The sequence below is a fragment of the Gobio gobio genome, assembly GCF_949357685.1.
Source record: "Gobio gobio genome assembly, chromosome: 16".
Lineage (NCBI taxonomy): Eukaryota > Metazoa > Chordata > Actinopteri > Cypriniformes > Gobionidae > Gobio > Gobio gobio.
In genome coordinates, this window is record NC_137109.1 from 23876571 (window position 1) to 23902011 (window position 25441).

At 41.6% G+C, this 25441-nt stretch overlaps 1 protein-coding gene across 2 annotated transcripts in view; it reads right to left on the reverse strand.

Annotated features, from left to right (window-relative positions):
* Positions 1-25441, reverse strand: part of htr4 (5-hydroxytryptamine receptor 4) — a 157010-nt gene that overhangs the window by 42299 nt on the left and 89270 nt on the right. For both annotated transcript variants that reach the window (XM_079839760.1, XM_079839761.1), the window contains exons 5-6: positions 22872-23025; positions 16112-16668 (exon numbers count right to left, since the gene is read on the reverse strand). In XM_079839760.1, coding sequence (XP_079695886.1) covers positions 16112-16668; positions 22872-23025 — 711 coding nt within the window. The remainder of the gene's footprint in view (positions 1-16111; positions 16669-22871; positions 23026-25441) is intronic.

Consider the following 25441-nt stretch of genomic DNA (forward strand, 5'->3'; position numbering starts at 1 on the left):
AGTTGCAGCGCAACAGAACGTTCAGTTGTAGGCTTGAAGGAGTGAAGAGGTTCTCTTGGCTCCAAAGCAGAAACATAATGCGATGTTGCCAGCGTACTTCCTTATATACCCACGCGGTGGGGCGGAGTTACGCATGCAAATTCCGCATGCCCATGGCATTGGCACGCCATTGGGCGCTGTTAAACACCTCGAAGGTAATTGGCTTCTAGGCGAAACCCCCCATTCGTTAGTCACTAACGTACGTCATAGTGACTGAACGAAAGGGAACTGAGATCTTTTCACAACAGTTGCTGAACTGTAAGTTTGTAGTGTGTACTTTCTGCACCAAAACTGAAAATCAAAAATAATTACATATATTAGGATGTACAAACTAAACCCTAGCCATTATTACACGACAAGCTCAGGGGACAAGCATTAAACAGCGGTTATTAATGCCTGATCTACATCCCTATACTGATTATTAATTAAAGTAATGGAGCTGATGCCAGTTATTAGACAGATGCATTAAACGCTCTGCAAAACAGATTAGAATCTTAATGCGTACAGTATAATAAATACATATGTGTTACATCTTCACAGGGGAAGAAATACGCAATAAACTACAGAACAGACAAATCTTTATTTTGTCTAGTACACTGCAAGAACATTCAGTGAATTCAGATTTTTGAATCCAAAATGTGCGTTTTCTTGATTACATAATTTGATATGCAAGTCATAAAGTAAAATAATCAAATATCCATTATCTCTGGGCTGGAAAAAAAAAAAAATCATAAATTAAGATTTTAAGATGTATAAGAGATGTTTTCAAGTCACAGACTGTATTCATTTTTAATGCATTTTTAAATAAATGAATAGATCAAGGCAAAACAAAACTGAGCATTACGTCATTGACCTATTTACCTCACAGTGCTGAACTTTATCAGCAATCCACGCTTGCTCATGTTAACCTCTAAGACTTTCAGACAGAACCCAGAGGAGTCTTCGATACCTATAGATGAGTTTAACATCTCCATGTTGAGCTGCGGGTGAATTACTAAATAATTAAGACGGAAGACAGCAGGCCTGTGTTTAGATCTGTGTCGTCTGTGTTAATCTGCCTGGATCCCTAAACTCATTTGCCTGTCCCACAGCTCCTGCCTCCAGCGTCTCCGGCAGAGCCCCTGAGATCCCAACATACTTCACTCCAATGTTTATCAGCCAGATTAACATGTTGACAGCCCCACCATTTGGAAACAGTTCCATGATTTATGTCCCGGGCTGGTTTCCAAAGGGCTGTGAAAAACAAAGAACGGTGGGACAAACCGAAGAGCCTTTACAGTCATTTGCACTGCCCGATCTGGACCCGTTTTTAGTGGGACATGTTTAGACAACAACTTCTGAGGTGGAGAGGCCTTTGAAGACTTTCAAACATCTGTGGGTTTGTTGTTCAAGCTGGGTGAACAGCCAGTGTCTCTGATCTTATGTGTTTGTATACTGTGGAGGTCTAGAGGGCAAAAAATAATATCTTGGCGTTTTAACATTGATAGTGAACAGTTTATTCAAGGAAACTTTCCTGCCATCTGTGTTAGTTAAGTATGGAAGAAAAAATGCTCTATCACTGCAGTTGATATAAGATTACTTTACTGGTTTAGTTAAAGGTGCACTAATGATTTCTGTTTATAACCACAATAGACGGCGTTTGGGAAGATTAATAAAAGCTGTTAAGTTCACACGTCTCATAGCGGACCAGCAGTCTCCACCAGTTAAAGCAAACATCCTGTTTGCATTGTTTGTAGCTGATGAAGCAACTGAAGCACAGCTGCTTATACATGAAGATGGATTTGATGAACAAGTAATCCAAAGATATGTAATTCTCCCTCACATGTTTTTGTTTAGTAAAATCATAAAGAAATATGGTGAATCATTTTAATAATATTATGTATTATAATCCCTGGTATTTGTACTGGCACCTTAATTTAGTGGATAATAATAAATAAAATATACAATAAAAAAAGACAATGAGGAAAAAATAGCAGCAAATTGCGACATGAGGGCTCTGACATGGAAATGACAGTGACATGCCACTCTGTAATTGCTGTCCCTATAAGCCCCACACTGTTGACAGCGCATTGTGTCTCATTCCCATGAATCATTTGGTTTGAGTGGTCACTGAGAGACCTGAAGCAGAAAGGACATTGGACACTGTCAAAACACATTATTCTGACCATGTCAAACTGAGGTGTCACAGATAAGGGAAATAGCTAATTACTTTTCTGGACATAAGCTGTAAACCTAAACCATGAAATTAACCAAATGATTGGAGTTTATTTCACTCAGATATTGCATCACTCAACTATCAATATCGAATACCTGTTACATGTCTTGCTTGTATTTGAGTTTGTTCCTTTATTCATTTTCCCGCCACTCCTGTGTTCCCAAGGTTACTCCCATTAGTTAATTTGTCCCAGCTGTGTCTTGTTAATTAGTCCTACCCATCACCTTGTTATTCTCATTTGCTTTGTGTACTTAAGCCCTTAGTTCTCCCTTAGTGTTTGTTGCTTCCTGTCTACGTATACTGGTGTTTTTGAGTGTCTCTTGAGTGTTTTGTCATTAAAGTTCCTGTTCCAAGTTCCTGTTCCAAGTTCTCCATGAAAATGTAAAAAAATGTAAAAGATTATTATTGTGTACATAAATATAAAAATGCCTATAAAAAAGGATAGTCATTGCATGTATCAGAATTACCTATTGGCTACTGATGAATGGAATTGGCTACTTATTTAACCAATCGTGTCAATCAAGCGTATAGCGTCAGTTCTGGCAGGTCACGTTAGTCAAACTCGCATCAGCTGTCTGTCAGCTGATCACGTCTACCTGTAGGAATTTGATGTCTATCACCACATGCATATATAAAGCTCCTCAGTACTATTAGCAGCTATCGCCTTTCACCAGAGCTCATTTAGGGGTGTACGCTTCCCCCAATTGATATAATTCAATGAATTTAAATTTGGTCACAGCAACATGCTTTTTGCAAATGTTGCTGCTGCTAGGGGTGTAGGCTTCCCCCAATAGATATTATTCAAATTATTTAAATTTGGTTACAGCAACATGCTTTTTGCAAATGTTGCTGATGCTAGGGGTGTAGGCTTCCCCCCAATAGATGTTATTAAAATGATTTAAATTTGGTTACAGCAACGTGCTTTTTGCAAATATGTCCTTGCTTGCTGCGGCTTGGGGTGATGCTTCCCCCATAAGATAGGGAAAATCAAAAACATGCTTGTATCATATTTTGCTGCTGCTAGGGGTGTATGCTTCCCCCAATGGATATTATTCAAAGATTTTAAAATTAGGAATCTAATAAGAGGCATTCAGATTTTCACATCAGTCATGTTTTGGGGGATCAAGCGTATAGCGTCAGTTCTGTCAGCTGATCACGTCTACCTATAGGAATATGATGTCTATCACCGCATGCATATATATAGCTCCTCAGTACTATCAGCAGCTATCGCGTTTCTCCAGAGCTCATTTACTCTCCTCCACCCCCAGCTCCTCCTCTTGTCAGTTAGGATTTGGTATTCGCATTTCCCTTGAATCAGACTAAATTCCTGAATCACTTTGTACATGTAATATCAACATTAATGATATCTGCAATACATTATGTTGGTTCTGTTCTGTTTACCCTAAGTGGGGTTATTGCTGCTCTCCCTGCTCTTATCCATGCTAGGCTGCATGGATGTGCAGGGAGTTCTTGCCCAGAACAGAACCCTACCGGCAATCCAAACTATATGCTAATAGTCAATCAATCATCTTTGACGATAGTGGTCCTGACAGAAATACACACGTTTTTAAACTGACTTGTCAGGTTAAGGGGTGTTTATTTTCCGCCATGTAAATAGCGAATCCTCCATGGTGCGAGCGCAACTGGCTTTTAAAGGGAATGGGAGATGAGACTCTGATTGGTTTATTGCATGTTACGCTCCAAAACACACCCATGACTCATTAAGAGAATAGGTACAACCCAGACCATGCACCTGGTGCGCCGACTTTTCCCATCGTTAAACTAGCAAAAGTGGATTCAGACATGCCCTAAGTGCACTTGTGCCATTCACTTTGGACCATGCGCTTAGATCATTAAAATAGGGCCCAATAACTGATTATATCAAGCTGAACTCAAACTGTAAACTTGGAGTTTGCTAACCTAAAAAAAATATTGCCTTAAGTTCTGCCAACTTATTAGCGTTTACAGTTATCGAAAAACTAGAAAAAATTAAGAAAGAAAATGAAGGCTGTTTTAGAACCATTAACATTCTTTGAATCATGACATAGTTTATGACAATTAAGCACATTTCACCCCAAATAATTTTCATCATTATATTTAAGGTTAGCTCTTCATTCTTGTTTAGTTTCTTCACTTACCATTATTTCATGTTAAAGTAAGTATTAATTCAGGTATTAATACATGCTTATTCGTGCTACTATTATTAAAGTGTTATAATTATCATGACATTTTACACATTAGAGTGGGCTAATACAAATTACATACAGAAATGCACTTAATTGTAATGTCAAAATACAAATAAAACCTTCATTAATTTAAATTAAATATGAAACATGTTTCTTGTTAGATTTCGGATTGTGGTGTTTATCTGCTGACCAAATACCATTTTTTCCGTTACATCTGGGAACAACTTCCATTTCACTCGTCCTCTTTAAAATGCAGAAACTAAATGATAGACTTACAAATGCATTATGGCTGCCATGCCAAAGTGTACTGTGAGATGGTCAAACAAAAAGACATTGTCTAAATGGAGGTAATCCATTGGTGTCTCCATGGAAACAAAATCCACAGATCTCTTTTGATGAAGTGATTTAAAAGACTTGCAACATATGATTAGGAATGAGAAGAAACAATTTCACAGTGTGCTCATTATTACCACGACTGCAAGAAACTGTCAGAACTGTAAGGGGAAGGCAAAACCAAAACAGCTTCAAATTAAGCTTTGGGCCTGCGGAAATTGACAATTCTTTTAATTATTATTTTCCAAAAACTGTGACAAAAACTCACAGAAGACATTTCAGTTTTTGGTTACACTTGATTTTAAGGTGTCATTGTTACAATGTAATTATATATTTAATTACTGAGTAATATTAATTAACTACATGTAATTACTATAGGGTAAGGGTAGGATTAGGGTTTGGTTGAGGGTTAGTTGCATGTAATTATGCATTACTATTATTATTATTATTACTACTGTTATTACTCTGGTAAGTACATGTAACATATGTAACAAGGACAATGTAAAATACAGTGTTACCAAGTTTTTTTAAATGACCATGTTTCATAATTTGCAGAAAATGAAATATAAGAGAAACTCTAGCAGTGTGTAACAAACTAATGGCGAACAGAGCCGCACTGATCTGTATGCAAAACTGCTGACAAAATATCAGAATAATTTTTTTGGCTTCTTTTTTTTTACTTTTCCCAGCAGGCCTACCAGTACATGTCACCAACAAACCATGCATAAAAGCACTCAAAAATGCAAAACTCTAACTATAAATTATTGAAAAAATAAATCATTCATCTATTATTGATATGGAATATGGAAGCTTGTTTCTGCCACGGGATAAAAATAAAAAGATTTTTATCTCACAATTCTGACTTTTATCTTGCAATTCTGAGTTTACAGCTTGCAATTCTGACTTTTTTTCCTCAGAAGTACATGATATAAACTCACAATTCCAAGAGGAAAAAGGTCAGAATTGCAAGCTAAAAGTCAGAATTGTGAGATAAAAATCCGCCATTACCTTTTTTATTTTTAAGTGCTGCATTACAAAAATTCATAATAACAGATCCAGATAGAGGTCCAGTTGAATCATCTGATAATAGGTCTTTGTGAGGATTTAAATACACGTGAATGAATGTGAGCATCACATTTTAAGCAGAAAGTTTCTATTCTACTTTTTTATTCCTTTTCTTCTTAATTATTATTTTTTATTGAAATGAAGGGCTAGATCTGCAGAGCACAACATTCAGGTGAATGTGATTTCAACATGTTTCTAGTACAACATGTTCCTGGATTAACATCCGTATCTATCCAGGAAATATATTCCAATCAACCAATCAGATTTGAGAGTTTACAGGTTGTCAAGTTTAGGCTTACAACCAGCCATTGATCTATCATTTCTCTCAGATTTTAGGGATAAGTTATAGGTACAGGGTTAGTTCTAAATTTTCCAGACAGCAATGTTGTTCCACGATCAACAAACTATGTTGAACCAGGAAAATATCTTAAGCCACCAAAGGAACTTTCCCCAGGAACTAGGAACTTTGGGGTGGTACTCGGTGTGTTTCGACCGCAGGAACCAGGGTCTAAATGAAGTTCCAGGTAAATATTTCCCCCTCCAAACGGCCCTGCTCGCGAGGTAGTACTTTTTCAAAGTTCGGGAACTTTCGGGGGTGGGACTTGGGCGCTGAACATGCTGATTGGTTGACTCCATGCAGCATTTTATTTCAACCGGCATTTTTAAAAGTCTTTTGCGAGGTTCGTTCTGTATTCAGTAAATATCATGCGTTGTCTTATTTTAAATCTAGCTTTACGAGCTTTCAGAATACGCTTTAGTATCAGTGCTTGCCTCTTTTCCGCCGTTTTGTTAATTACATCTTTAGTAAACCAATACATAACTAGCAAAAGCAGCGCTGCTTGCATCTCCTCCAAACTTGTTATTGTTGCAGACAGTGTCGCATAAAAAATTATTACTGTCCGCCACTGACTGGGAGGAGCAGTCAAGCGCAGTCCCACGTCTCTGGACTAATTTGCCTAATCTTCACAGTACTTTAGACAGCAGTGGAAACGCAGACAGTAGCAGGTCTGGGGAGGAAAAAAGTTCCTGTAAAAAAAGTTCCTGGTACAAATTGTTCCGGGTAATTTCGGTGGAAACGGGGCTTGACTTGGCAAAATCACAGTGAGCCATTATGTAAGATAGCCTCATGTTATGCTGTACATTTTACATTTAAAAGAATGTGTTACTGTTCTGGTCTGCCATTTTTACAAAAAAAAATAAAAAACATTTGAAATAAAAAATGGTCAGTTGCTCCCACAATGCCACTATGTATGCTCCTCAACATAACACAACAACACAATACTGTCACAGACACGTCAGGTTCCACCCTTCACCAATCACAGCGCACTCCATCCCCAGAGTACTGATCACTATCACCTGCACCTCATCATGGCACTCATCACCAGCACCATAAGAAGCACACGCACACAGCACTCCACGTCCGGTCTCGTTCGCATATACTGCTTCCTATGCTAACCTCAAGGACTCTCCTATCGATAGTACCTGTCTCCAGCGTGTATCCCTCCTTCCGTGTTTCCTGTCTGCTGTGTGGGTGTGTTCCTGTCCGTCCCTCTGACCTCCAGCGATCTCCAGTCTCCAGCGATCTCCAGTCTCCAGCAATCTCCAGGCTCCAGCGTCATTCTACCTTCTATGCAAAAGACAGTAACTCTCTCACTCATATCACCTTCCTAACTACCATCAACCGCTTAACTCACCTGCTCCACTTCCCATGCTCTACTGTGGTCAATAAACTACCATTCCTGTTAACACCTGTGTCTGCCTCCTGTCTACATGTAACAGAAGACCGGACCAAAACCGAGACCCAGTATGAGCCAACCGGATCCCTTCCAGGAATTGGTAGATGCGCTTCGGCGCACATTTCCTCCACAACCCACTCCAGTTACTGTCCATTCACCTGCACCAGCGAACACCAACACATCTGTCAACAACCCTCCTTCACTACCTCCGTATGCTAGTCCCATGGCCAAACCGGCGCCCTACTCAGGATCGGCGGAGAATTGCAGTGGCTTCCTGCTGCAATGCACCCTGGTCCTGGAGATGCAGCCGCACTTGTACCCGAGCGACACTTCCAAGATAGCCTTCATTATCTCTCAGCTCAGCGGCAAAGCATTGATGTGGGCCGATTCCATCTGGTCACAACAGGGTGCGGTAACGCAATCATATACAGCGTTCATTTCCCACTTCCGGGAGGTGTTTGGGAAGCCTATCACAGATTCGTCAGCTGGTGAGAAACTTTATAATTTAAAACAGGGATCCCTGTCTATTTATGATTATGCTTTGCAATTCAGAATGCTTGCAGCAGTCAGCGGATGGAATGAACAGGCGCTGATAACAACATTTCGGCAAGGATTGGAACCTCGGGTACGGCTGCATCTCGCTGCATGCGAGGACTCCATCGGCCTTGAGAAGTTCATCCAGCATTCCATTCGCTGTGCCACTCGCATGCAGGCGTGCATCCAAGAGCACCAGGACCAGTATCCCTTCAACGTGCCCTTCCGCCGATCCGAACCCGTCATCTCCCCAGAACCAGCCCACGAACCCATGGAGTTAGAGAACTCCCGACTAACCCCTGAAGAACGCCGCCGTCGGCTGACCCTACGTCTCTGTCTGTATTGTGGTGAACCTGGGCATGTCATAGCTGCATGCCCCACCCGACCTCCGCGACCCATGGTGAGTGCCATTATTCCTGCTGATCATAAAATGAAACCACTCACCACTGTCGTCACCCTTACTGCCGCTAATGTCTCCCTTTCAGTGGTCGCGCTCCTCGACTGGGGGTCAGCCGGCAACTTCCTCTCCGGTGCCATCTGCCACCAGTTACGCCTCAAGACCACTCCGTCTCCGACCACCTACAGGATCAGCTCAATAACCAGAAGACCCCTTAGTCGCAAGCACGTCCGTACCGTGGCTGGACCAGTCACTCTCCAGGTTGGGCTTTTACATCGGGAAGAGGCTCACATGCTGGTTCTGGAGGATTCCACCGCTGACGTGGTTCTGGGGCGCCCCTGGTTGGAGCAGCACAACCCTACCATCTCCTGGAAAACGGGCGAAATCTTGAAGTGGGGTGACACTTGCTTCTCACAATGTCTGACTGAACTTCCTCTTCCATCCTCATCTCTGCCTGATCTGACTCTTTGTGCCACATCCATCGAAAGTCCAGTTGAACAACGCTCTGTTGATGTTCCTAAGTGTTACGCCCCCTTCAGCGATGTCTTCTGCCCGCAACGGGCTTCCAAGCTGCCTCCACACCGGCCATGGGACTGTGCCATCGACCTGCTTCCGGGTGAACCAGTACCAAGGGGTAAGATATACCCACTATCCATCCCGGAGGAGAAGGCCATGGAGGAATACATCCAGGAAGCCCTCGACCAAGGTTACATCAGGCCTTCTACTTCCCCTGCTGCGTCCGGCTTCTTCTTCGTGGCAAAAAAGGACGGAGGCTTGCGGCCATGCATCGATTATCGTTCCCTCAACAAGATCACAGTTAAGTACAGATATCCCCTTCCTCTCGTCCCCGCAGCCCTCGAACACCTCCGTGGTGCCACTGTGTTCACCAAGTTGGACCTCCGCAGCGCGTATAACCTCATCCGGATACGTGAGGGGGACGAGTGGAAGACTGCCTTCATTACCCCTACTGGTCACTATGAATAACTCGTCATGCCGTATGGATTGGTAAACGCCCCCTCCGTATTCCAGGATTTCATCCATGAGGTGCTCCGGGAGTTTCTCCATCGATTCGTCCTAGTCTACATCGACGACATCCTCATCTACTCCCGGAGCCAGGCCGAACATCGCCAACACGTTGCGGAGGTCCTCAACCGTCTACGTCAGTACCATCTATTCCTCAAGGCCGAAAAGTGTTCTTTCCACCAATCTTCAGTTTCCTTCCTGGGATACCACATTGATCACAGTGGCATCCGGATGGACGAGAGGAAGGTGGAATCCATCACAACCTGGCCAGAACCCACCACTATAAAAGAACTCCAGCACTTCCTAGGTTTCTCCAATTTCTATCGACGATTCATCAAAGGTTACAGTTCCATCACTCATCCACTCACCAGTATGTTACGCAACAAGCCCAAGTCTCTGTCCTGGACCCCGGCAGCCACCAACGCCTTCTGCCACCTTAAGAAAGCCTTCACCACCGCTCCCCTCCTAGTCCATCCAGACCTGGAAAAGCCCTTCGTCGTGGAGGTGGACGCCTCCACAACCGGAGTGGGAGCGGTGTTGTCTCAGCAGCAGGGGACCAAGTAGACTTCACCCATGCGCCTTCTCCCGCAAGCTCAGCCAGGCGGAGGTCAACTACTCCATCGGTGACAGGGAACTTCTCGCAGTCAAGCTTGCCTTGGAAGAGTGGAGGCATTGGTTGGAGGGAGCCAAACATGCGTTCCTGGTGCTTACTGATCACAAAAACCTTGAATATCTTCGATCAGCCAAGAGACTAAACCCCAGACAAGCCCATTGGGCCCTGTTCTTCTCCCGCTTCAATTACACCATCTCCTATCGTCCCGGTACCAAGAATCTTAAAGCTGATGCTCTCTCCCGTCTTCATGCCCCTGACGAACAGATCGAAGAACCAGAACCCATTATTCCAAGCTCCCTCATTGTAAGTCCTATTACCTGGTCCGAAGAAACCATTCCCTCCTCCAATGCCTCCACGAACCCTCCGCCGGGCTGTCCACCTGGCTTGCTGTACCTCACTCGGACACGACGCACTCCCACCATTCACTCGGCTCACACGTCACTCGGTACTGGTCACCCGGGAGTCAATGAAACCCTCTCGTTGCTAAAAGAACGCTTCTGGTGGCCAGGGATGGCAAAGGATGTCAGAAGGTACGTGCAGGGCTGTAGGGAGTGTGCCATTTCCAAGTCTCCACGTCATCTTCCAGCTGGTAAGCTCCTTCCTCTGCCCGTTCCAGAACGCCCATGGTCACACCTAGGAGTAGATTTCATCACTGACCTGCCGGTCTCAGACGGTAATACCACCATCCTAGTGGTAGTAGATCGGTTCTCCAAGTCATGTCGTCTGATCCCACTCCCAGGTCTGCCTACTGCCATGGAAACAGCTGAAACACTCTTCAATCAGGTTTTTAGATACTTCGGAGTACCTGAAGATATTGTATCTGACCGAGGTCCCCAGTTCATATCCCGAGTATGGAGATCGTTCTTCTCGCTCCTAGGTGTGGCCGTTAGCCTGACGTCGGGGTACCATCCACAGTCGAACGGGCAGACGGAAAGGAAGGTAAAGGAAATTGGCTGCTTCCTACGTACCTTCTGTCATGACCACCAGGACTCTTGGAACCAGTTCCTAGGTTGGGCCGAGTACGCCCAAAACTCCCTGAAGCAGTCGACCACTGGACTCACACCATTCCAATGCGTACTCGGCTTCCAACCTCCACTGTTCCCCTGGGATGGGGAACCCTCCAACGTTCCTGCTGTGGATTACTGGTTCCGAGAGAGCGAGAGGGTCTGGGACTCAGCTCACCATCAGTTGCAGCGGGCCCTGCGCAGACGCAGGATGGTCGCGGATCTTCTGCGTTCTGACACCCCCGTCTTCCAACCTGGTCAGTTGGTGTGGCTTTCTACCCGAAACATCAGAATGCGTCTGCCTTGCAAAAAGCTGAGTCCCAGGTTCATTGGCCCGTTCCCCATCATCAAGCAGGTCAACCCGGTCACATATCAACTCCGTCTGCCACAAGGGTATCGTATTCATCCTACTTTCCATGTTTCACTACTCAAAGCTCACCATCCCTCTGTTTCCCCCACAGGACCTGACGTAGTTCCCGCCGAACCCCCCCTTCCACTCATCCTGGAGGACGGTACGGCCTACAAGGTCAATGAGATCTTGAACTCCCGACGTCGCGGTGGTCAGCTGGAATATCTTGTGGATTGGGAAGGATATGGTCCCGAGGAACGCTCCTGGGTCCCAAGGAACGACATTTTAGATCCCAGTTTACTCCAGACATTCCACGACAGTCATCCTGAGAAGCCAGCTCCGCGGGGTAGAGGACGACCACCACGGCGTCGGGGTTCTCGGCCCTCTGGAGCGGGCCGTGGAGGGGGGGTGGGGGTACTGTCACAGACACGTCAGGTTCCACCCTTCACCAATCACAGCGCACTCCATCCCCAGAGTACTGATCACTATCACCTGCACCTCATCATGGCACTCATCACCAGCACCATAAGAAGCACACGCACACAGCACTCCACGTCCGGTCTCGTTCGCATATACTGCTACCTATGCTAACCTCAAGGACTCTCCTATCGATACTACCTGTCTCCAGCGTGTATCCCTCCTTCCGTGTTTCCTGTCTGCTGTGTGGGTGTGTTCCTGTCCGTCCCTCTGACCTCCAGCGATCTCCAGTCTCCAGCGATCTCCAGTCTCCAGCAATCTCCAGGCTCCAGCGTCATTCTACCTTCTATGCAAAAGACAGTAACTCTCTCACTCATATCACCTTCCTAACTACCATCAACCGCTTAACTCACCTGCTCCACTTCCCATGCTCTACTGTGGTCAATAAACTACCATTCCTGTTAACACCTGTGTCTGCCTCCTGTCTACATGTAACAAATACGTTACATCATATTAATATCTTTTATGCTCTTTACTCAGCATATAGTGCGTCCTTCTTCCATGTCTGGTTGCATTAATAACAATTCACATCCTTGCATTCTAGATTTCCCTTGAGGGATTTGACCAGATGGCTTAAATCTTTAATCTTTGCTGTCTCAAAAATAGCATGCCATTGTGGTTAGAGCCAGAGGGAGGTTTCCTTCATAGACCCCTCACAGCAAAGAGCATCTCTCACTGAGCAGTCACCAGCCACCACCAACATGCCACTGACATTGAAACCTACATTACTAAAGGAAAAGATTTAAGGTTCAAATCATGACAGATAAAATTTTCCTGGCCCTTATGTGATAAAACAGTTTGTTGAATTATGCAAACTAGTGCTGTCAAAATTAGCGTGTTAACGCATGCTTTATTTTTTTTTCAGTTTAACATGTTAAAAATATTTAACCCAATTAACGCAGCATCCATTTTTCTATCATCCTTTTGCTAGCACGTTCTTATTCATGCAAATGCTTTTAAACCATTCAAGAGCAACAAGACGAAAGAGAACACGCTGTCTGTGAATGTCCCGAAACACACACACACACACAGAAAGACGCACGCCAGTATCGTGCACACAGATCCTATTCAGATTGCGTCAGTTTTGTATGAACAGGTGAGACATTGTAAAAAATTACCCAAACTTCTCTATAATGCTTTCTGAATCTGCCATTTTAGTCATTTCTGCACTCTCAGAAAGAATGGTACAAAAGCTGTCACTGGGGTGATACCTTTTTTTCTAAAGGTACACATTTGTACCTTATTTACCCCTAGAGGGTGCAAAGTGGTACCTTAAAGGTACATATTAGTACATTTTGAAAGGACAGTGACAGCTTTTGTTCCTTTTATTTTCTGAGAGTGTGTGAATTGTCTATAAAGTGCGAGTTCCCACACTAAAATTAAAGCAATCTTGTACCCTCGATAAAATGACTGCCCATATTTACACATCATTCCTGCCAAGTTAGCTCTCCGAAACGTAATAGCATAAATACTATTATCCTAACACCAGAAGCATTTATTAATTCATTAAAAGCACAGCAGCAGTTAAGGTCAGTGAGAGAAAATGGATGTATAAACTGTTGGCTCTTTGGTTCCAAAAAATGTTAGAAACAGACCTCTGGAAAATACACTAATACTTCAAAAAAATAATATACAACTCCTTTAAGACATTGGACAACTGCATAAAACAGCTAAAGTTTGTATGATTATTGTGACAAAGTATATGGACGAAAAACACTTAAAGTGGGATAGAAGTTTTTTCGCCAAAATCTTGCTGGACAGAAAATCTCTGTTTTAGTGAAACAAAAATCCCTCTCTGTCACAATGTCTCAGAGAATAGTTTAAAAATAAAGCAGATGGGGAGCAAAATATTTTTAAGAGTTTTAGCAGACGTGAAGTCTAACTGAGATGACCAAAGCTCGGTTTTTTGTTCTCATGACACATAACAGCAGAATATCCAATATACAGCTGTTCATGGTGTGCTCTGTTCTGACTCTGATAGGTCAAGGAGGTGAGCAAACTAGAAATGTCTGATGAAGTAGTAAAATAACACCTGACAGTGAATGTTAAAGTTGTACACAGCAAGACATGAACTTACTCTTTGCTGCCTGTTGCTCCAAGAACTACAAATGACCACCAGAAGTCAATACACCAAGCAAACAATGAGAAGCAGTAGTATATGAAAATAAATCAATCTGGAAGTCTTCTACATTATTGAAAATAAACAGGGTGATTTCACAATTTGTTTGATTGCGTAGTCTGAACCTGAGATTGATTGCCCCCTCTCCTGCGTTCACACTCAATTTTTTGGGTCCAAACTGCTTGCGTCATCAAAGCGGCAGCTCTTTACACCTGTTGCTAGGTAAGGCTGCGTTCACACTTGATGTCTTTTTTGAAGCTGCCAGCGTATGTTTTACATTATAATCCTATGCTGTAAACTGTGTTTTCAAAAAAGTCATGAGCGCTTTTTTAAACGGCAACATCAACGTCTTTTTCCACAGCTCAGCGCGTCTTTTAAAGTTGAAAAAAGTTAAACTTTTCTGATAAAAATGCCCTACGTCAAGCGCTTTTTTTTTTTTTTTACTAAAAGAGCACTCTTGTCAACTTTTTCTTGTCAAAAAAGACGTCAAGTGTGAACGCTGCCTAAACAATGGTACAGGGGAAGGTGGCAAAATGCATAGCATAACTTGCCTCACTTTTATTTTTTGGTTTTTGAACCTTTGAGTTTGTATCTAAAGTATCAACACAGCACACTCGATCTACCATGAATACACTGCAAATGTTCTAATGAATACCATTTCTACTAAAGGTGAACAGAAATTCAGAAATTAGATACATTCTACATCAGACCCAGTGTTACCGAATCATACGTTATCAATTGCGGTTCATTTCCACAATGTAGTATGATTGCATTCATATCAGCAGCAAAACATAGCTTTTTTTTTAGCAGGCCACTCTTTTAAATCAGACTCGAGTACAGTTTACAGATGTGCTACAGAGTTCGGAAAAAAGTATTCACATCAACCAAACAAACCCGGGAAAACTATTGTTTTCACGCCGACTTAAAGGCACAATATATAGTTTTTCACCGCTAGAGGTTGCCTATTCAAACCAAAGGCGTAGCTTAATGACGCCGAGATTGAACGTGGAATCATGGGAGTTGTCGTCTTCACCTCTACAGCCGGTGGAAAAGAATCAGGACAGAAATCATGTTCATGAATAAGATTATTAATCTTACTGTAGTATGAAGAAGAGCAGGGCCGAGTGCTGTGGGAACTGAACAAGGTCACTGAAGCGATTGTTAATGAGAGGCGAGCGCGACAAACGGTTCGACAGCAGCGGAACTTTTATTATGCCACAGTTGCCGCTTCCACTTCTTCCGCTCATGCAAATGTGGGGTAACGCAGCACTGTTTTATTATATTAGATACATCTGAGTGTGTTGAAAATTGTTATAACGTTACTCTGTGAGTTCGCTCCGCGGCTGCTATGAGACACTTGTTGCACACTGCAGTAAGCTAGATCGATATTAGAATATCATATTAATAAATGCTGGATGGCTTGTGTAGCTAAATGGCATGCGATTCATTTTAAAACATATTGTATGATGGAGAAAATGCTGTATTACTGTACAATGATTAGCTTTCTGTCTATAAATGTCTCCAAACAGTTGTTCCCTTGTCTAATAAAACATATAATATATTAAAGCTTCTTTGGTGTTTCCATGGTTTCAACAAAATAAAACCGGAAATCGAGGGTAAGGCAGGTATGACGTCACTGATAGTCGATGAACGTCACGGTCCGTGTCCTAGTTTGCTGGATTTAAAAATTATTGGAAACATCTGGGATAATGCAAGTACACAAGTCAACACAATATATAACACTGTTCTAGTGGTTTTTAGATATTTTATTCATTTTTGTTTTACATATTGTGCCTTTAAATTTTGTCAATATTTCGTCTTGTTATATTTTTTTTATTTATGTACAAGAAAGCTTTTTCGTCTTGTCTTATATTTTGTTGTTGAGATTAACACTGAATGCAAATGTTTCTGTTCTTGACCTTGGTTCCTGACCATAATATGTCCTTGTTCCAAGTGTACATTTGACCAGAACCACCTTAGAAGAGAGAGAACTAGGGAAATATAATGCTTGTCTCACTTACTTCAGGACGTGAGTAGAGCCGTTGATCTGCGTGGCTGTGCAGGTCGTTCCAGGGCCCAGGATGGAAGGTCGGCGGTAGCGCTTGTGTCCGCAGCAGAGAATGATGAGGAAGGCACGACGGAAGGACTTGTTGAGGAAGGCGTAGAGGATGGGGTTGAGCATGGAGTTGATGTAGCCCAGCCAGAGGCAGGCAGCCCACAGCTGCTCAGGAACACTGTAATCTATGAAGGGGTCCACCACGTTCGTGATGAAGAAAGGGGCCCAGCACAGGCAGAAGCAGCCCATGATGATACACAGAGTCTTGGCTGCCTTGGTCTCAGTGCGCATGCGGTGGTTGCGTTGGTGGTCTGCGCTGTCTGCGTTCCCTGCTCCTCCGGCCCGCTGCAGCATGCTGATCTGTCGGGCGTGTGCCCGCGCCGTGACGTAGATGCGTTGGTACGCCAGCACCATCAGGATCAGGGGTAAATAGAAGGCCACGACTGAGCAGGTTAGAGCGTATGGCTTGTTCACCATGAACACACACACCGTGGAGTTGCCGGAGAACTTCCGCTTCTCTATCTGTCAAGAAGATGTTGACACATTCAGCTTACCCAAACACAAAAAAATGTACACTCTTAAAATCAAAAGAACCTGTTTCCACTATAAAGAACCTTCTGTGCAATGGGAAGTTTACGTGGATGTTAAAGACTCTTCATGGAACCATAGATGGCAATGAGGCTACTTGACACTGAAATGACAGACATGGATCAACATTGACAGTCACCAGATTACAGTACATCATTTCTCAGACATCCCAAGACCCGACAAACGCTAATTAAACATGTTCAATCAGTGAAAACAAGTGCTGACCAATGCCAACAGATGCCATCAGGGGTAACACACTGATGGACAAAACCAGTGGGAGTTGGTCTTAAAGGTCCCATGGCATGGCATTTTTCTATTATTTTATAATGTTTCCTGAGGTGTACTTATATTGTTAGTATGATTTTTACATCATAAAATATCATAATTTAGAAATAAAAGGCATTTTTTCTATACTGCTGTTTGCCCTGTGGCTGAAGGCCCTGTTACAAGAGGCGTGTCTGCTGTGAGACTTCAGTAAAAACGCCCACTGTTGTGATTGGCTGACATCTTTGCATTTGATATGAGCGGAGGGGGCGTGGTTTAACGAGGTCTACGAGGCAGGAGCAGGCACGAGCTGCTGCCAGAGAGATGGATGGACCGGAGTTCACTTCACATCGGTTCTGTCAGTCTCAGCTCAGTGAACTGTTTTAGTTACAGCATATACTTCAGGTTATTAGTCTATTTCTAGTCGGAGGGGCTGTCACTCATGTCAGAAAGTTAGTAACTTTAGTAAATTATGGATCAGCGCTGACTGGAGACGCGAACCGTTTAGAACGATTCAGTCCGATTTGGTGAACTGATTCGGTTCACTAAAAAGAACCGGTTCAAAAGAAAGATTGTTCGCGAACCGGACATCACTAATGTACCAGAGACTGAGCTCAGCGATTGCTAACAAAGTTATTTATAGTAACTACTGAGTTATGAGAGCGCTGTCAGTCAGCGCGAGTTTATTGTGTTTGAATTTGAGAGTTCTGAATAAACACGAGTCCCAGTCACGCCGAGTCCGTCTTCATCATTATTACCAACTTTGTAACACATGCAAAGTACCATTACAGCTGTCGAGATGAACGAAATATGAGTAAGTGTTGATAATACCATTATTTTTAGATGTTCCTATCATATGGAAAGCGTCAGTGACGCGCATTGAGTACACAGCGCAAACAAAGACACAACAGCAGTCATCGAATGTAATCCAGTTTATTGTGGGGCTAGGCTGGCTAGCCTAGCCCGGATACGCTTACCCCCCTTCTGCTTAATCTCGTGCCGCGTAAGGCGCCTCCGCTGTGGGCCAGATGCAGTACTGGGGGTCGGGGATGTTGGAGGCCGACCGGACAGTGCAGCCCGAGCCTCGGCGTGTGTAAGGTTTACCTCTAAAGATGTAACGACTGTATGCACATTGTAGAACCGATAGACGCGACGAGGACGTACAAAAACACTGACTCACAAGATAGAAAACACGAAAACACCGCTCTGTCGGGAGAGAGAGAAGCCGCAGCGTGTGCACGAATAATAAATAATTAGCTACACATCAGAAATCACTGATCACAGATCAGAAGGAACTGAAAAAAGACTTCTGTTTTCATTTGTACATCCAAACACTGAGAAACTGCCAGCGTTCACTCGTTCACAAGCAATGATGCAATGATCTCTCGAGCGTTTGCATGGGCGTGCTAGATTCTCTGGGCGGGGGAAAGGGAGTTAACCGTTCCTGCTTGGACGTCAAACCAGGAGACTTCAGGATTGGCTCGTCTGGCCTGTCATTTTCTCAAAGGCAGAGAGAGACAGCCAGAACTCGGGTTTACACCGATCAACATTTCTATCCACTTGGGGACAATATTCAGGCTAGGGGAACTCATATTAATGTTGAAAAACCTCATAAAATGAAAATGTCATGCCATGGGACCTTTAAGAGTTAAGGTAGGACATTCTTTTACTAGGTTTCTAACGCTCTCTCTGCATCCGCTCATTATTTTCCACCCTGTGTGTCTTTGGCTTCAGGGAACAGTCATTTGAGGAGACCTTTTAAGAGCAGCGGTGGCTACTTACAATACTTCTTCTGGTAAAACACAAGCACCTCTAGATGTGGAAGAGATCTAAAGGGCACAAAGTCTATAAATATCTTGCTCCCAAAATACACTATTTAGAGACTCTCACCCTTTCATATTAATGAAACATGTTTAACATTCAAATACTGTGAAGTAGAGCACTATATCAAGTATATTAAGTTTGTAACTGGTAAATTAATTACACTACCCCAGAATTAAATTTACCCTCTAATGCATGATGTCCTCAGGTGTGAAAAGATTTTGAAAAGTTAACCAATTTATTGGCCTTGATGAATTATTTATTTAGTTTTAATATAGTTATTGCCATTAGCCAATACATTTTTGTAGGAGGTAGCACTTTTATTTAATTCTTGATTTCAACCTATGCTGCACTATATCCAGCTGGCCGCTACATCATATTCATTTTTTAAATTTAGCTTTTTATTTAACAGGGACAATGGACAGTCGATGACTGCCGCAGAATTAGCTAGAGCTAAATTTCATCTTCAGTCCCTGGGCAGGAGAATACTAATACACATTACATAACTAAAATATCCATCAATAATAACATAAATTCCAAAACATCCTGCAAAATAAATACTACAAAACCACCATATAATGATTATTACAATTTAAAAAATAAATAGACAAATAAATAAAGTTTAGAACTCCCAAAATTATATAACCATTACGAAAACACAAAATATTCAATGATCACAAGCTTGACTCATCTTTAACCATATATTAATGTGTAGCTTAAATTGTGCAAAAGTAGGACACTAGGACAGTGCTCACAGAAAAAGCTGAACATCCAAAATTGGTAACTAAAATACTCTTCACAATCACCTCTTACCGAAGCTCTTGTTTGTCTTGTATTCTCAGCACGCAAAGAGACAAATTCTTTCAAAGGTGAGGGTGCAAGATTATTAACAATTTTGCACATTAAACAACAATTGTGAAACATAACGGAAGTGTCAAAAAAAAATAATATATACATATATATATATATATATATATATAATTATATTATTATATTTTTCAATTATATAACAATGGTGATATACATTAGGTTTCTTGGCAAATACTTTTAAAGCACGGTTATATAAGCTATGCAAAGGTCTGAGAGTAGATGTTCCTGACCAAGAAGTAATACAATACGAAAAATGAGGAAAAAAAATCAAACAATACAAAAACCCTTTGGCAGCTTATATGGAAGGTTGACTCCGTATAAATTATACGTATGTAAGATGGGGTGTCACTGCACAAAATATTTGTTAACATGCTTTTCAAAAATGTTAGGTGAGAGTCTAAAATAACCCCAAGATATACGTATTCACTGTGTGCTGTTTGTAAAATTAGCGCTACCATGTAACAAACATGATTCCCAGTGTGCACATATTTACCATATTACTGAGTACACTGTTGGCTTATCTATCTTTAAATTAAATAGTGTGATACCATAGCTATCTGCTTTATATCGGCCACCCTGCTCTCTAGATATTGGTCATAAAAAATATATAGGCCAATCAGTGGACAACTACCACACGTATACATTGCAGCTACCTTTGTCAGCTACTGCAGCTCATCATACAGGCCTATGCCTTATCCTGTCATTTGGTTATTTTTGGGAGTGACATGTACATTCACCTCATTAAATCCATTCAGTGTAAACAGAACAATCTCAACTGGTTGTCACTGCAGTGACATCACTCTCTATTGGACACTGAGGTGCTGCGCTTGAAAATCACAGGTAAGTGTCTCGCAATCTGTCTGTTTATATCATATAGCTGCTCCTATCAGCTCTGCTGTCTCGTGGCTATCCAAACTGTACAGTACGGATCATAAAGCGTGCGCTGTAAATCAAAATATTGAATATTTTAGCAAGAATGCTGTAAATTGATCAAAACAAGAGTGAAAGAAATGTATAATGTTATCCCGAAATCCTGAAAATGCATTACAATTTCCACAAAAATATCAATAAGCACAACTGTTTTCAATATTGATAATAACATGAAATGTTACTTGAGCAGCACTGAAGACTGGAGGAATTAATCATTCAATCGATTAAATCATATTACAGTTAGTTTAAAATTACATTTTAAAATATATTCAAATAGAAGCCATTAATATTTTACAATATTACTGTTTTACTGTAGCCTGACAAGCCAGACCCACATCAAGATGTTGGGTCTGGGAACTCACCATTGGCAGGGTTCAATCCGAGGGGCGGGATAAACGGTTGTCTTTCAAATTCTCTCCGCACGCAATAGGATAGCGCTACAACCAACCAGAGCCACGAAGAAGGTGAAGCAGAGCTAGTTGATAGATTAAACTTTCGATGTATCTGGTCGGCAAAACTCCGAACACATCTTCCTTTCTTAAGAATGACTTCAGTGCCGTTCTTTGTTCTTTTCTCAAAGAAAAGCTTAACTCAAAGTCTTCCAGAGTTGCGGCCAAAGCCGATTCGAAAGACCGCTGTTCACCAGCTTCTTTGTTTACAAGTAGCACGCGGAACCACGGCAACTCTGCCGTCATTATGTTAAGCCCGCCCACCGACTCTATACACAATGTGATTGGCCTGAACTGGAGTTTGGTTTTTCCAGCTCGCAAGCCAACGGAGAGTTGCTAGATTACCCTGGCTGCAAATTAGATTTGCTGCCGCTAGGGTGCGTCTAGATTTCTAGGCTAGTTTTACTGTATTTTTGTATTTTCTATAGTTTTACTTTTGAATGGTACTCCACATATTTCCACATATTTTTTTTTTGCCCGTTTACTCCATTTTATATTTTATGAAACCCTGTCCCAATAAGAAATGTCATTGCTTTTAAGTAAAGTGCAATTAGTGACATACATTAGAAACATGCTTAACCCCACAATTAACATCAACAACAACTAAGATTAAATGGCTAGACATTGTAAGAGAAAAGAGCTTGATGAGAGTAATTAACACAGATTTTTTATCTGATCCAGGACTGTGAGAACCATGAAGTATAAACATACATACAGACTGTTTACAAACAGGCTGTTATTGATTTGATCCACAGAAGGAAATGTTATGATGAGAACCATTAATCGCTGTTCATCTGCGCCTCTCTCCTGCCTGCTCCTCACCCCTCCAAACCATAAACCCAACACCAACCCTATCATTAATAATGAGACACTTGAATTGCAAACAAATTTCACATCAATGTCAGGCTGCTTTTTCCCTGAACAAGCTGGACTTTGGCCCATGCTATCATTGATATTCAATATCAAACCGCTAATTAGTTCCTTTGAGAAGAGCTTTTGGCGGAAAGGGAAGCTTCAGTGAAAATGTGAAGAATAGGTAGCCATTAATGTCATGCCTGTGGACCAACTCAAGATACTCCAGATGGAAGAATGCTAAGTGTTTACTTTAAAGAGAAAGCATCCATTCATTCATTCTTTTTTTATCATTAAAAATGCAGTTTGAAGAAAGCGAAAATGAATACACAAATATTATCCTATACAACGTGGGCAGACAAAACCACTCAGTTATATATTAGATACATCTGTTTCCAAAGAATGACAAGTAAAATAGCAATGGTGTCACATGAATCTCATGAAACATTACATTTACAACATGAAAACCCAGAGAGAAGCACTTTCCGCATGACATTTCCTTTCTCTAGCATGACTTTAATTATGGTGCATCACCCAGGGCCATTTTGTTTGTTTCCTGGAAAGTAATGAATTAAGTTCCCTACCTGAGACTGTGGCATTTAATTTTCTCCATAATCATCCCAACTTTCAAAGCTGATCTTTATGAGAGCCCCTACGTATTGCAATTGCTTTTCTAGAAACATGGACAGTGGCTTGGGTTTTGTACATGGATGGATAATTGCCTTTTGTAACCTGCATATAGAGCAGAAAAGATGCCTTAAAAAGACTTTACATGCGTCACACGTTTCTGTCATAGTCACTCCCTGGATGTTTTATAAAACATTTTAATAATCCACACTTGATTTCAAGGTGAGAGAGAATGAAAGAAACATCATTACAGGAATCAAAGTCAGACTGCCTTTACAAACCTAATCAGCACAAACAGTCAACCATCTGATGAATGTGACTCACCAAATCATTTATTCCAATACTGTTCCAGCCTTGCATTATGGGTAAGAAGGAAATAACGGTTGGGATTATCCAGCATCCTCCGATCATTAGAGCCACTCTCAGTGGTGTCATCTTATTCCTGTAGACCAGTGGCTGGCAACAGATGGCATAGTACCTGTAAGGAAGGGTAAATAAACTGTTGAGTTTTCTTCATTTGGCCACCCATAAAGTGTATACAAAACAATTAAGACAAAATAATTCTACATGAACATGTTTGCAGAGAAATATTACTATGTACTGTAGTTCTTGGAAACTCTAACTTCCATATGCATGTGGAAAAACAACACCCTTGAAAAACCTGAAGGGTGATGACCTGTCAGTGCCCCTGACTGACAAAGTGTCAACCTATCAAGCATATGGAAAACAGATTCTGTCAACCTGCTAGAGCTTCTTAACCTTTCTGATCTGCCAGTCTAATCAGCTCAAGGTTGTTGGTTAAATGACACTGTTGACATTAACCATTAGCATTCTGAGGAACCAACGAGTCTTGATCTTACATCAACATAGCCAGACCTGTACAACATTCCAATTCCATACGTCCCTACCAATAACACTGTCATGGACTGATATTTACAGACTAACTAACAAGTTGAGGTTCGTTGAGAGTTTTCGAAAGACATCTCTTGGAGAAGGCTGCATTTAATAATAAGTAAAGCGATAATATTGTGAAATATTATTACAATTTAAAATAACTGTTTAATATCTTAATATATTTTGAAGTGTCATTTAATCCTGTGATGGCAAAGCTGAATATTCATCATCATTACTCCAGTCTTCACATGATCCTTCAGAAATCATTCTAATATGCTGATTTGGTGCTCAAGAAATATTTATGCTTATTATCAAAGTTGAAAACTGTTGTGCTGCTTCATATTTTTATGATAAATAGAAATATTTTCAACATTATGAATGTCTTTACTGTCACTTTTAATTAAAGGTTTATTTGATGAATGAACAGTATTCTATTTTTAAGTTGTTGTATAGTAGTCTATCACAAGGAATATTACCATTTTCCCCAGGCAAACCTGTAGGTCATAAAGAGAAAAACCAGACTGGCATAAAGCAAATGTCAATCTGAGTATTCAAGTCAATAATACATCCTCTTGTCTTTTAAATAAATGGAACTCATGGAATGACTACTCAGTTTGAGAGAGGAAAGAAGATTTAAAAAGGTAAAGAACTGCTTGACCTGCACTCAAAGAGAGAAAAAAAGTATAACTGCAAAAGACAAGCCTTCACAGTTCTACAGTACCAGGTACTACTATAAATGGTTACCAACTACTAACACAAAAAAGTTAAACTATTTTTTCTTTGATTGAAACAATCTATGACTTGTTGAAAAACTGAAGATTTAAGGACCATGTCCCTAAAGGTCTTGACCTCTTGCACAACCTTTCACCCTTCACTTCCCATCACGTTCTAAGCCTCACACTTTGCCATCTACTGCACATTGTGAGATGAACCTTGAATGAACATTTTGTGCCTTGTGACTGTAAAGGATATATGGTTGGACAGGTCTGGTATCTCAAATAGTGTGAGAAAGGATTGAGGAAAAGCCATAGAGGACAGACTTTACTCACAATCCCTTTGACTAAATGGGACAGGTCTCTCTTTTTCTCTCTCTTTAACCCAGATGTGTCAATACTTCAGTCTGTGTGTGTCGAGGTTCCTGTTTATATCCATGCCTCTGGCCATGTGTTCACCACAGCATGTTTAGAGCTCCACTTTGCTCTACCACACAGGAAGTGCAATGTGTCGATGTAGACTCTGCCCCTACAGGTCAAGAGTTGGAGTATCATTGGACTTATTCTGGAACCCTGTTTTTGCAAAAATGACCTTGCAAAAAAACCTAGCAGGTGTTCTGAGTCAACTGTTCTGTCTAATTGACAACATAACTCTACTAAAATGCCTGCGTTAGGTACAAATACTATCCTGATAGTTTATTGACTCTTTATATGGGGGCGTTTTTATGGGACCCACATATCATTCTTTTGTAAAAACTTTGGAAAAGATGGGCCTTAGGAGATTTGCAGCAGCAAGGGGAAGTATTTGTTAGTGAGTCAGCAGTAGCCCTGACCAAGCATAACTTACAGTCTTAAATCATTTCCAGCTAGTGTCAGATAACTCCCTGCTGCAACCGAGCACTGGACTCTTTCTGAATTGGACTTAAATGTTATTTCTGTCAGAACTACTATCATCAAAAATGATTGACTATTAGCATACAGTTTGGATTGGTGGTATGGTTCTGTTCTGGGCAATAACACCCTGTGCATCCATGCAGCCTAGCATAGATAAGAGCAGGGAGAGCAGCAATAACCCCCTCTTAGGGTAAACAGAACAGAACCAACAATGTATTGCAGATATTATTAATGTCAATATTTAATGTACAAAATAAATTGGGAATTTAGTCTGATTTAAGGGGAATCAGAATCCCAAATCCTGACTGGACGAGAGAAGGAGCTGGGGATGGAGGAGGGTAAATGAGCTCTGGAGAAATGTGATAGCTGCTGATAGTACTGAAGGAGCTCATA